The sequence below is a fragment of the Apiospora aurea genome, assembly GCF_038362705.1.
Source record: "Apiospora aurea strain CBS 24483 chromosome Unknown utg000010l_segment0_segment0, whole genome shotgun sequence".
NCBI lineage: Eukaryota > Fungi > Ascomycota > Sordariomycetes > Amphisphaeriales > Apiosporaceae > Apiospora > Apiospora aurea.
Window position 1 is genome coordinate 1,483,748 of NW_027117397.1, and position 13,243 is coordinate 1,496,990.

At 54.3% G+C, this 13,243-nt stretch overlaps 3 protein-coding genes across 3 annotated transcripts; 1 reads left to right on the top strand and 2 right to left on the bottom strand.

Annotated features, from left to right (window-relative positions):
* Positions 1–7,379: 7,379 nt before the first annotated feature.
* Positions 7,380–10,170, bottom strand: PG986_014503 (uncharacterized protein; the record flags this gene model as incomplete). The annotated part of the gene is made up of 3 exons (XM_066850725.1): positions 7,380–8,042; positions 8,091–9,690; positions 9,749–10,170. 3 exons carry the CDS (start codon positions 10,168–10,170, stop codon positions 7,380–7,382), a joined length of 2,685 nt encoding a protein of 894 aa, XP_066692963.1.
* A 442-nt stretch (positions 10,171–10,612) lies between these two features.
* PG986_014504 (uncharacterized protein) lies at positions 10,613–11,584 on the top strand (the record flags this gene model as incomplete). The annotated part of the gene is made up of 2 exons (XM_066850726.1): positions 10,613–11,228; positions 11,577–11,584. 2 exons carry the CDS (start codon positions 10,613–10,615, stop codon positions 11,582–11,584), a joined length of 624 nt encoding a protein of 207 aa, XP_066692964.1.
* Positions 11,585–11,645: 61 nt separating this feature from the next.
* PG986_014505 (uncharacterized protein) lies at positions 11,646–12,989 on the bottom strand (the record flags this gene model as incomplete). Its single annotated transcript, XM_066850727.1, has 1 exon — positions 11,646–12,989. The coding sequence occupies one exon, from the start codon at positions 12,987–12,989 to the stop codon at positions 11,646–11,648; it is 1,344 nt and encodes a 447-aa protein (XP_066692965.1).
* Between the last annotated feature and the right edge of the window lie 254 nt (positions 12,990–13,243).

Genomic DNA, 13,243 nt, shown 5'->3' on the forward strand with positions numbered 1-13,243 from the left:
GTCTTTCTTGCTCCTCTTCTTCTGCACTCCCGAATGGTCACTGCGGGTGATATCATCGACCCAAGCTTGTCATTGCGCATCCTCGTCTGCGTGGCAACAGAGCGGGTTGTGGATGGTGCGCCAGATCAGCCTTTGGAAAACGTCATGAACGAGGATGGGTGCTATCAATTGTAGATTCAGATCGCTTGTGGCCGCATTCCAGTTCTTTCTCAGCTCCTGGAAGTGTTCTAGCAGGCCGGGTTGGCGGTTGGCGAGTCTGTCGTGCATACGTTCGTATTCAGCCTGGCCACGTAGACAGAGTCAGGTCCTCCTTGACCGGCAATTCGCAGAAGATATGTCAGACCTCCACAAATGCTTACTTGATCGCTTCGTCTTGATATGTTACTCTTGGTCACAATCGTGGACAGCGACGTGGGAACCGATGGTGACATCGAGGTCAGTGTCGGTTCGCTAGGGCGAGGGTAGCGTTGAGTGTAGCGACGCGTGCGGGTCTCGTTTCTAGGTATCGTGTAGTTGCTGCTGAATATCGGGTGTGGCCCCGAAGCTATACTCGCAAACAGGTTAAGGAGAAGATGTGGGATGGCGTGCCTGGTATCCTAATGCGACGATCGCTACCTTAGGCTGGCTGACTCGCAAAGTGATGCTTGGAAAGCGGCAAGGCGAGATGCAATGTAATAAGCAGCTGAGTAGGCGGACTAGGTACAGTGGGGCAGTCCCGCTGCGACTGGGCCAGTGGGCAATCGTTCAACATGGTAACTCAATTGGTAGGGCTGGGAGTGCGCTTTCGGCGATACTCACGTGCTGCGTTAGCCTTCTGTTCCCCGTCAACTAAAAAACTTCAGATCGAGACTCGATTTCCACCATTATATCGCTAATGTCAAAGCGCGCGATTGGACTAGCACACGAATTCGAAGATCGCCGCCTTTGGGCCGATGCTTTGTGCCTTGCCAGAGCAATACTGAGCAGACAAAACGGTAGTAGATATTATAGCGAAGATCTCTGCATCTGCTGAGTTCATTATCGTCGCAGTTGATAAAAAACCGAGTACAGGAATACCTGGCTTGCAAGGCGTTCCCAGCCTCAGGACTGCAATCAGGCAGTCTTGCTATTGAAACGACTGAGAAGACAGAAGATAAACCAAATAGCGCATAGATGTATTACAAAGAGCTCGGTCGACATATTATCAAGTTTGCGCAGGTGGAAGATATCTGGTCGGGCCGATTTACTATTGCTTTCGAAGTGAGCGATGTACGTACAGAGGCTTCATGGGTAAATTCAACGTGCATGCTCGCATCAGATGACGGGGCCTAATAAATCAGTGCTAGTGTAGAAGGTTCTATGGAGTAGCTGAACTATACACACACACAGTTTATTAACGCCCGGGCGGCGGAGCCAAAAGGGCAACTAACGCTGATTTACGGTACATTCTTGAATCGCTTCCTTGTCACCTAGAGCCCATGCATGCTCCATTTTCAGTTGGTCAATTCATTTCCGTCAGCACGTTCCTGTTCGGGATCCCGTGTGTTAGTAGTGTTTCCTGGCAGGCCAGCTTGAAGGCCCTTCTCCAAGTGTCCAGCATCCTATCCTCGGCAGCTGAAGCGGCGCCTGCAGTCTGAGGCACGGGACAGTTAGCAGTGGCAAAATAGGTTAGTAGATGACCCTAGGGTGTACCCCAATGGGTTGATGGGTATGCGTCCAGTCGGCCCGTGGCCATCGCAAATCGTATCGTTGCTCGAACGGCCTCCATGTTGGGAGACCAGAACCTGCCGTCCGATGGTGACTTTCCGCCCAAATAAAAGGACAAGTTGCTTCTGTGGGTGTCTGTACACCGTAGCATCTCTGTTCGATATGCTGTCCATCTGCTGCATCGGAAGAGGAAGTGCTCTACCGTCTCTCTCGCTTGTCCACATTCGCACTGGTCGGTCGGTGCCGCTTTGATCTGATATAGGTATTCGTTCAACCTCGCTTTCCCTGTCCGGAGCTGGGCCAGAACACTGGCTTCTTTCCACGAAAGTCGGTCGTACAGCTGCCTCGTATGTTTTCCTGGAAGAGCTGTGTCGACGCGCTTGGAGTGTTTCCCGACACCTTCTGGCAGCTTGGTCAAAGCACTCCGTTTGGCCCACGCGAGGCTCAGTCTTGTTGACTTCGCCCCCGGCATTTTGGTCCCTGGTTCGGTACCCAGCCTTGTCGTGGTCTTCGCTTCCTTTTTCGCCCGGTCCATAAGCTTGTCTTCCTCGAATGTCGGCAGCCAGGCGATCGTTACGTTATTTCCTTCCCTCCGCAGGCCCGAAATGGCCTGCTAAGCTTGACGGATGTGTCGTTGCCCAGACTGTTGACGTGGTTTCTTTAGCGTGAGGGCCGCTGCCTTGTTCCTCGTCTCAAGGAGGATGTTGCGGTACCGTAACTGCGGCAGCGAACGCAGCGTGTCTGCTATAGCGGCTAGCTCTCCCGTGTACGGGTTCTGCTCGGTTCTTGCACCGAGTGTCACGGCGCGGGCCAAGTGCAGGCAGTCCCCTCGAATCGAATCCTGTATTTCGATGGCTGCACCAAAGCCCACTCGCCCGTTCCTGGCTGAGCTGCTCACCGCAATGCGCACCGCCCAGTCTGTACGCTCGACACTAAATTCCGCGTCCGACTCGTCCGCGATCGTCCTTGTTCGGCTCTCCCACGGGGCTAGTGCGAATGGTTCGATGGTTTCTAGCTCTTCCATCGGTATGTCTTTCAGCATGTCCGCTACTTGGTAGAATGGCGATCGGTGGTATCTCCGGAACTTCCGTATTCGCGCCGTGCTGCTGCGAAGCGGGTTGGTCGCTGGGAGGGTGTGGATGTCCGTCCACATTCTGATGGCTCTCCGCCAAAACCGGTCTTGGGCTGCGGCAATGTGGGCTTCTGCCTCGGCGACGCTTGTCGCCACCGACATGAAGGTTCCCACGATCGCCTGCGCCCCGATCCTTTGGACGCGCTGGACCGGTCCCGCTGTCCAGTACCTGCACTCGTGCATCCAGACGTTCGACGCGTAGTCCACCACCGGCGCCACGGTTGACGTGAAAAGCTGTCGCGCCGTGGCCGGGGTGAGCCCCTTGAGCCGTCGCAGCTCCAGGACAGCCTCCAGTCCTTTCGCTGCGGCTTCGGCGATGTGTTCCTTGTACTTGAGCTTCATGTCCATGACGACCCCGAGGATCTTGACGTGCTCTTTGGGCCGCACCTCTCTCCCTTTGATGCTGAAGGGCGTCAGGTCGGCCTTGTACGGCTTACGGGCAAAGTGAATGATGGCTGTCTTATCCGCTTCGAACGTCGCACCGCTCCTTCTTTCCCATGCGAGGGCGTCGGTAATGATGGCTTCTATTCCTTCGCGGTTGCTTTCCGCCGTAGGGCCTGTGACCCACGCTGTGAAATCGTCGACAAAGGCGATCGCGCCCCCGTAGCAGTCGATCCGCCGCTGCACCAGATCCGCATTGAAGAAGAGGAACAGGATCGGAGACAGGGGCGACCCTTGGGGCAGGCCCGCCTGTGGCAGGCTACGGCTTTCGGACGTGTGTCCGTTCACCAGAATCGTCGCCGTACGACCGGAGCAGAAGGCGCGGATCCAGCGGAGAAACTGCTCTGGTATTCCTCGCGCTTTCATTCTCTGGAGCAGTCTGACGTCGAATACCCCGTTATACGCCCCTTTGACGTCGAAGCTCACGAGACTGAGAACCCTGCGACCTCGCCAGGCAGCGTAGACTTGTTCTTGCAGGAGCATAAGTGCTTGCTCAGCCGACCGTCGTTTCCGCGCCCCAAAATGGTTGGTTGGAAGGAGCCCGAACGTCTCGACTAAATGGGAGATCCTCTCTGCAATGACTGATTCCATCACCTTGCCAAGTGTGGACAATAGCGAGATCGGCCTCCAGGCTTTCGCGATCGTGTAGTCTTCTTTGCCGGGCTTTCGGAGAGGGATAATCTTTGCGTGGCGCCATTGGGCTGGTAGCTCTCCTTCCTCGAGTGACGTACGGAACAGCGTGAGAATCCGGTGCTTGACCACCGGCCACACTTCTTTCCAGACAGCCACCGGGAGGCCGTCCTCTCCGGGTGCTTTCCAGGACTTGGCCGCGAACAGCTGCCGTTCGATCTCTTCCATCGTAATGGCGCGCATCTCGATGGGCGCCCTCTGCGGGCGGTCCCCTTCGTCGGCAATCTCGTCCGGGAGCGGGGGAAGAACTTGGTAAGCAACTCCTCCGCCTGTTCTGCATGGTTGGCTGTGCTCGTCCCGTCCGCACGAGCGAGCTGGGGGACTTTCCCGAACGCCGTGTCGTCGCCCGCTTTGAGATACTTTGCTGCCTTCCAGATGTTGTCGTTGTCGGCGAGAAAGTCGTTCCAGTGCTTCTTCTTTTGCTGTCGGATGGCCTCGTGGTACTGTTTGGCGGCACCCTTGGCCGTCGCTTCCAGGTCATGCCTGGCGCCGCCTGCTCTCCTCTCGGCCCGGGCTCGGTTTCTCCAGTATGTGTAGATGCGCCGGAGTTGTGTTAGGTCCGTCGTCCACCATCGCTTCGCGTGCGGCGATGGCTTGGCTTTGGGAGTTAGTGCGTGCACTGCTTCCAGGACGACGTCCATCAGCCGATCCGTCTGTTCTTGGACCGTACCGCACGTGGGCGTCGTAACCAATGCTACTGCGATCCGGGCGTTGATGTCCTTCCACGGGGCGTTCTTAAAGAGAAGTCGTTCTTGACCCGCAGACACTGGTGTGGTCGTCTCGAAGACCGTCTCGATGGTCCTGTGGTCCGACCCATGCTCCGTGTCGAGCACCTTGCACTTGACTAGAGAATCTTTCATCGCTTCCGATGCTAGGACGAGGTCGATGGTCGTGCTGTAGGCTCCGCCACTCCACGTTTTCGTGCCCCGCGGGAGCAGACTGCTAAGGCCGAGTTCGGCCATGAAATGAATAATCGGATCCGCCTCTCCTTGCTTTTCTAGTCGCACCTCCTCTCCGCCCCAGAGCTGGTCATGTCGGTTGAAGTCCCCCGTGATAACCAACTCTACGGCTGTCCCCGTCCTCCTTCTCACTACCTCGATAGCCGTGCGCAGCTTTCTGCACGCCTCTTGAAGCGCCGGGGGTCCTCCACAGGGACGTATACAGACGTCACCAAGACCGCCTGTTCCGGCAGCCGCACGACTGCCGCGGTGATGTCTGGCGACTCCACCGGGACCTGTTCCGCTTCCACTTCCTTGCTGACCCAGAGCATGCTCCGGATCGGCCACCTCCCGTCTCTCCGAACTGATGGGATCATCTTAACCCACCTATGGTGTCCCATTGGTGTCGTCAGAAGCTTCCCTTGAACCATCCTCGCGTGCGGCTCTTGAATCGAGATCACTGTCGCGTGCTGCCCTTCTTCATCGATGAGGAGACTGTCGTGTACGGGTCCTTGCTTCCTCACGTTGTTCTGGATGATGCGGAACGGTTTAGTCATGGTTCGATGGGTACAGCTTCGGACAGTGTCGGCTAAACGACTCGTGTGGTCCTCCGCACGGGACGCACTTCAAAACGGTAGCTTCGCAGCCATGGTGGCTGTGGCCCTGCTTCGCGCATCGTCCGCAGGTCTGGGCATTCTTGCACTGGAATGCCTTGTGTCCCACCTGCTGGCAGTTGTAGCACTGCTCCGGCCGCTCCCGTCGCTCGAAGACCCTCGTGTAGCCCGACTCGCCTCCGGCGTAGAAGAAGCCCTCCTTGAGGAACTTCCGCGCCTCGGCCGCCTTCGTCAGGTAGACAACCACGGAGCCGTATGCCTTCCCGTTGTCCTTCCGGCTCAGCCATGCCACCTTGGCGACTGTCGTCTCGTTCTCTTGTCCGAATGCCTCGGCGGCTCCGTCTCGTATGTTGTCGTTCTCGTCCAGGACCGCGGTGCGCCTGACGCTGTCGACCTTGATCGGGTATAGTTCGTCTCGCAGGACGCGAGCTCCAGACACGCTCGTCTTCTCGGCGGCTTGCTTGACTAGTCGGTGCTCGCTCTCATCTCGGCAGACGATCTTGATACGCTGGGGCTTCCTAGGGTCCATGGTTACGGCGCGGCATCGCCAGTCCTTCTGTTCTCCCGTCGCTCGCATCTCCTTCTCGATGGCGGCTCGAACCGTTCCGGCGGTCACACTGGCTCGTTTCTCGTCCTCTATCCGGGATGTGTCGATGGTGCAGTACAAGGTGTCGGTAAACGTGGAAGGCGTCGTGTTCATCGAGGTAAGCGTGCGTACGTTGCTCGGCTGGCTCGTCGGGGGCGTGCGTGCGACCTGCGCGTAGGAGGCCTGCGGGCTCGTTTGGGCGCTGCCGGCGAGGGCCGCGCTGTTCCTGAGTTCTTCCAACTGCTGGGTGACATTTTGAAGCTCGGCGGTGAGCTGCTGGATGATTGCCTGCTGGTTGTTGATGATCTCCTTCAGGTCTCGGATCTCGTTACGGGAGTCTCGGACCTCGTTACGGGAGTCCCGGATCTCGTTTTGGGAGTTGGCCACGAGCTCGTAGATGCGCTGCAGCACCTCCGGGTCGATGGACACGCCGCTTCTCGAGCCTGTCTCCGGTCCATTGTCGCTTTCATTCGAGAGTAGAGCCTCTCGTGCTTTGGCGCTGGGCTTTGCCCGCTTCGATCGTTTGACCGACGTCGCGATAGAGTTTGGCGCGTCCACCACGATCTCCATCTCCGCACGGTCCTCCATTGTCGCGTCGGACGTTCGCCGCCTCTTCATCCACCTCCCCTCTCAGCAATGGAATAATGATCAATTGAATTAGAATAAAATAAAGGTTCACAGCCTCTCTCCTTTACCCGAATCTGTTACGAATTGATATGTGTACCTCTCCTATATAGATACATACAGAACGTAACGAAATCGGCTTCCTCGCTGGCGGGCCGAGAAATTCGTCTCCGCTTGGACCACTTTCTATTTTGGGAAAGGTGCACAGTGACGCTTACCCGCTAACCAGATGCCTGGTTTTGTACTCTACCAAGGCTTGGCATGTATCACGAGGCCCTAATAGCGCGGGGTTGCGAACCAGCTCCACGCTACTTTCTACATAACCCCATGAAGGCATTACCTCAAAAGCATACGTACATAACCCCTTTTCGAGGAATGTTCCAGCATCCCAAATTGAGCACCATGAAGAAGCCGGCATGGCCCTTTTCAATTCTATCCATTGATCGAGGGCTGGTGCCACTAGATAGATTTGGCATATACATACCCCTCCTGCTTTACGGTGGCAACAAATATTACTCATTTTGGACCTGTGTCTAGAATCTTCCTGGTCCCCAACGAAAGCGAAGTGGTCTATAAATTGACGACGCTCCCTGGAACCCTACTTTTTCAAAGGTAGTAGAAAAAAGAAGATAAAGAGTAGAAGCCCTAGAATAGAAATTGCACAAGAATCACTGCTTCCCAACCCCTTCCATGTCGCATTCTATGAAAACCACCCTCCCCGAAGCACAACCGATCGTAATCAAAGAACCGGCAACAGCGGATGATACTGGCCGGAAATCAGGCGGTAACCATAACAGATAATTTCCATACCAAGTTATCCAGCTGTGATCCTCACTGATACCATAGCCAAGGCGTGAAACCTCGCGCTGTGGAGTTGATAATTGACTAGGTTGGGTACCAATAGCAATAGCTCCAACGTCAGTAAGAAGATGTGAAGAACTCGGGCTGCATGACAATATAGAGGAAATAGTGCCTATGTGGGTGGTCTGCAACACTTGGCCCATCTGCGCGTCCCAGACCTTGACCGTGTTGTCGTCCGACGCCGACGCCACCAGTTGGCTGTCGGGCGAGAACGCCACCGAGCTGACGACAGAGCTGTGGCCCTCGAGCGTCTGGCGGCAATTATTCCACTTGTCGTCGACCTCCGGCCGACGTTTTATCCACTGTGGAACGTCATCTCTAAATACAGCACGGATTACGCTCTGTTTTGGGGCGAAGAGGAGGCTAGATGAATAGACCTGAAGAGGGGCAACTTGGATAGTAGAAACATTAGTGAGAATAAAGCGGTTCGCGTCGCTAAGGAAATCGATTAATGATTTACTGGTACTGGGCTTGACAGTTGGTTAGTAACTTAACGGAACGGGTCCGGGGTAGCGTACTATAAGACTACTCAATGTGGTCAAAACCCGCAAGCTTTCTGAAGCTCTGTTCATTAGACTAAGCGCTTCTAACCAATGTAGGAGATGGCTTTTCAAGAAGTTGTACACCTCACAATCGTCGGTGATCATTGTACCTGACTGTTCCAAGTGGTATACCCAGTAGCGGCAGGCATATTGTATTTCTGGCTGCAGGCGCTCGTTGATTCGCTGTGAATCGATCTCAGAGAGTGTCGTCCCTGGGGCTTGGACTTGGCAGATATCCATCCGCAGCGAGCTATTCATGACTCGCAGACATTCCGTGGCTAGCCGACGATGGACCTCTTTCTCATCAATCCAGAACTGGTTGCTCTCTCGCTTCTCCGGGTCGAGAAGGAAGTCGCGGAAGGATAAATGCAGCAATCGGATCGGTTGTTCAGATGAATCGGGGATACTGAGAACGGAGTGAAGTAGGGCCAGGCTTTCTAGCACGTCATCCAAAGCTGTGTTAAGTATCCGTGACAGAGCCGACGCAGAAAGAGGATTGGCGAGCACTACTATCGAACCGATAATAGTACGGAATTGTCCCAGGCTTTCTTCTCGCTCTCGCACCGTACGATCAATAAGCAGCTGTTCTAGAACTGGCATATAGGTAGCATCAAGTTTGGATTCTTGACTCTTGGTTCGTTGTTCTAGAACTCTGCAGAGTTTCTTTTGCGGGTTGGCACCTTTGCGGTCATCGACAAAGCGACAAACGGTCGCGGCGAAGATGAACAATGGCACCGCCATCTTAGCCAAAGTCCGCAAATCACCCTCGCTTGGCCATGTAGCGGGCAAGTGTCGCTCATCTGGCTCGAGCGCATTGTACTCCCGCCTCACCCGTGTGAGCTCACTCTTGAGGAAAGCGCGTATATCACGTTCAATGACAGGTTCAGCGACCTCGTGAAGGACAAGATCTTGGTATGCCCCTTTAATCGCAGTGAAGCCAAGGCGGATGGGAAGCTCGGGTCTGCTGGTAAGAAAGATCTTGAGCCGGGGCGATTGTATGCTTTTGGAACCCGAGAATAAGTGTATAAGGCGTTTGACATCTTCCTCGTGCTCGCACTCATCCAAGGCATCGATAACAAGCAGAAGAGCGCGGTCCTTGTAAGCAGCTCCTGAAAGTTTCGATAGCGGTTGAAATATGAGCTTCTCGATTTGTTCTCGCATCGCTTTTCCGAAAATCGCAGGGTCGGAATCGATAGCAGCTTGGATGTGCGGTATAACAGCCGGTTCATGTGAGCCTAGCTGCGCTGCTAGGGTGGAGAAGAACTTGGACACGCCGCCGCGATCTCCTTCGCCCCGTTTAAAGAAGAAGCTAGCACCGATGAACCCGCCCTTGGAGGCAGTCTGCGCTAGGGTACGCGAGATGGTGGATTTACCCGTTCCAGCCATGCCGCTGAGCCAGAACATCGCTTCGGCGTTCGGATCTTGAATCCATTGATCAATCTCGCGCAGGAGCTCGACTCGAGTGTCTCGGAGGCAGGTCGGATTATGTTCTTCGGCGTGGGAGTCGAAGGAGGCTCCTTGTGCGATTGGGAGTTTGTCGAGCACAAGCCTTTGATCGATGTCGAGGAGAACGGTCCTATAGATGTACATTGTAAGCAGTCGAAAGGATACTTAGATTCAAAGATGCGACTTACGTTTGATCAACCTGCAAGGCCGCGAATACCATGGCCGAACATCGTTGGAAATTATCAACTTTCTTCTGAACATCCTCACTCCTAAAAGGCCATTTTAGAGCGCGAAGGCCGAATCGACTCATCGCTTTCCTGCTCTTCCCGGGACTAAGGTCCTCTTCCAGCTTTTGAAGTTCTCCTTGTCCATCCTGTAATGCGGTGTGTAGATTCTGGGATGTGCGGAGCTTTGTTCCTTGTGGGCCGTCTAAGATTTTGCGGACGCTCTCGGTGACAGCCTTCAGGTTCGTCACTTCCGTATTGATTCGTCCGATATCGCCTTTCGCGTTCGAAACATCTTTCCCGTACTGCGCACAAAGCTTGGTGATCTTTGCTGCTAACTCGATAACGGCAAGAGCGCTGGCTGCGGTGCCGAGTACTTCAGCCATCGAGTCTTGGGTGGTGTTTCGTTTCGCGTCGGCTGGAACTGGGAAATGGTCGAAAAGAAGAATTGTCGAGGCTACAAAGGCTGAGCCGTCCCTGCTGAGCAGGAGTCCAGCACAAGGCACACATTACGGCCGTTGTCGAAGTAGATGCGTTGAGGCTGAACCAGTCACGGGATCTGCACGCCGTGCCAATCAAGTCGTTTTTCCTGTGTCTCAAGCTGGGGGCGTATGGCGTTGTCATGGTAGGTGCACATGGAGGTTTGCATGTCCGGTCGACAGTTTCTAGTTAGCGGACTCTTCAATCAGGTATTGGGGGTTGTCGCTAATGGCGGGGCTGTTGGGCGGTAGGTGGTCTAAGCGGGCCTATTGTCCTTTGGAAACACCCAGAACAAAGACACCCGCCGCCATCCACTCATCCGCCATCATCTGCAATCAAGCAACAACAATGGCCCCAAACCTGGCAGAGGCTACACACGAACGTGCCCAAGGCATGATGGAGAGCAATCAATTCGCTGATAAACAGATTGCAGTAGCTGTTGAGTGCAGCACCCGTTCCATTCGTACGATCCGAGCGAATTTACGATGTTTTGGCACCACCAGAGCGCCTCGAAACGCCGTCGGACGACCTCGAACCATCACGCCGCCGATGCTTGACGCTCTATGTGATCGTTTGATCGAGAGGCCCGAAATGTACCAGGACGAGATGGTCGCATTTCTCGCGGCCGAGTTCGACGTCGAGGTGACGAAAATGGGCGTGAGCAGAGCCCTCGCTTCCATCGGATGGTCCAAGAAAACTACCCGACGCGTCGCTGAAGAACGGAATGCCGACCTACGCGACTTTTATAGCTATACTCTATCCGACTTCCGCTCTTACCACCTAGTATATATTGACGAATCGGGCTGTGACAAGCGTGCGGGCTTTCGACGAACCGGGTGGTCTCCTCAAGGCGTAGCGCCCGTACAAACTGCACGGTTCCACCGTAGTCCTAGGTACCAGATCCTGCCGGCTTACACCCAAGATGGTATTATGCTTTCGCGTATCTTCCAGGGATTCACGGATAGTGAGGCGTTCGAAGACTTTATCCAAGAGCTTCTGCCTTTGTGTGGGAGATGGCCGGAGCCGAAGTCTGTTCTTATTATGGATAATGCACCGTTTCATCAGCCTGACAGAATCCAACAGCTCTGTGATGATGCCGGAGTCAAGCTTCTGTTCCTGCCGCCGTACTCACCCGACTTGAATCCGATTGAAGAGTTCTTTGCCGAACTCAAGGCTTTTATTAAACGGTACGGTCACCTGTACAAATCGCAGCAGGATTTTGCTGTCTTTCTAGAATGGTGTGTAGACATCGTAGGATCAAGACGGTCAAGTGCAGAGGGACATTTTCGGCACGCAGGACTGTCTATTGAAGAACCATAGAAGCTGGGAATTATAATAGACGGAAATAGAAACAACCCTTTCATTTATCGCTCATCACTCGTTACTCGTCATTTGACAGACTAGCCCAGCTTTTAACATCGCGAACGAAGCGTCTGGCGATACCAAGCTTCACACCCTTGTCTAGCAGGAACTGGTAATCCTGATCCTCGTGCAACTGCTCAAGGTCGAAACCTTCAGCTAGAGTTAAATCTCGAGCTTTCCGGAACTCGAACTTCAGTACTATATCGTCCACTTTCGTGCACTGCCATTCACAGTATCTCTTAACCGCTCGATCTCTTGAGCCGCAGATAGTAATAGGGCTAGAACAGGCAACTGGATGCTCCTCTGAGGCGTGTTTATTCGACTGGCCAGGCAAGACATTGGTAATCTGGATAGACGGAATATTTCGGGGAGAGGTATCGCGCTTGCGCTTCTGCTTGCGCTCTGTATCCTGCTGTTCTTCGGCATAGAGCTGGGTACGAAGGAAATCAGGCACATCGTCGTGACAATTGATGGGGTGACCTTCTTCGATATGTCGAATCAGGCTTCGGAAGTGGTGGGTACGTAGCCTGTAGTGTTTACTGTTCGCGCTATCACGCCAACAATATGGTCCGAGATGGCAGGGAGGTCCCGGGCATCGCATTCGTTCGTAGAGCTCGTTCCAGGTAGTTTGCTGGCCCGTCGTTGCTTCAGCGTGTAGCTGCGTTGTTCGTCTGGCAAGCATTGTTTGGGTGGCAGACAATCTCCCGCGAGTGGTGGCCCCCGTTGATGCGTCGCCGGGTCTGTCGGTATCTACATAGGTGAAGGCGATCGCGAGTCGTAGTGGCTTCCCTTCTCGAAAAAGAGGCGCCCATGTTCGAAGCTGCTTCTCGATAAGCCTCCAGTCAATATCAAACCCGCTGAAATATTTAACGAGATCGCGTGCGGACCGATCTCGCACAGAGACTGTGATAGTGGTATCATCGATTTGCACCAAGTCCTTAGCTCTTCGGAGCTTCGTCTTGACCAATCTCTCCAGCTTTGGTTGCAAGAACTTGAGCCAGTAGGCGCCCGGCGCCAGCACAAGGTCGGGCTCTGTGTCCTTCAGAAAGATTTTGTTGTTGTACATCACCTTGAACTCAATCGAGTAGTGGATGCAGCGAGGTGGCTCGTCATCGTAGGCTTCGTCCTCTTTCCAGTCAGCAAGCTGCAGCAAGGGAAGCGTTGCTCGCTCGATGCTCAACTGCCTGCGATCAGCGCACTGAAGCGATTCTTCTGACGCGAAACCCTCAGAAGGCGCAAGCGACGCTCGCCAGCTCTGCTGAGTATTGACTAAAGCCTGAGAAGATAGACTAGGAAAGCCAAAAGCAGCACCACCATCGTCGTCGAACGAATCGTATGGATACGAATCAAACTCATCATCCATTTTCGCGGCTATGCACTAGGGAAGACAGCGCCAGACTTGACGAAGACGGTGGCGAAATCAATTTGGCGGGGGCAGGGAGGTCCATTGTCGGACTCGAACGAAATGAGTCACAGATGGCCCCAAAAGCATCAAACCGCCAAATATGGCGGGCATCAGGAACTGCATCCAGTATTGGACTTGGATTGTATCGTTGTTGGTTTGGAGCAGACAGAAGAGCCAGGGACGATGTTGAACGCTAAGCTACATTCGGCTTT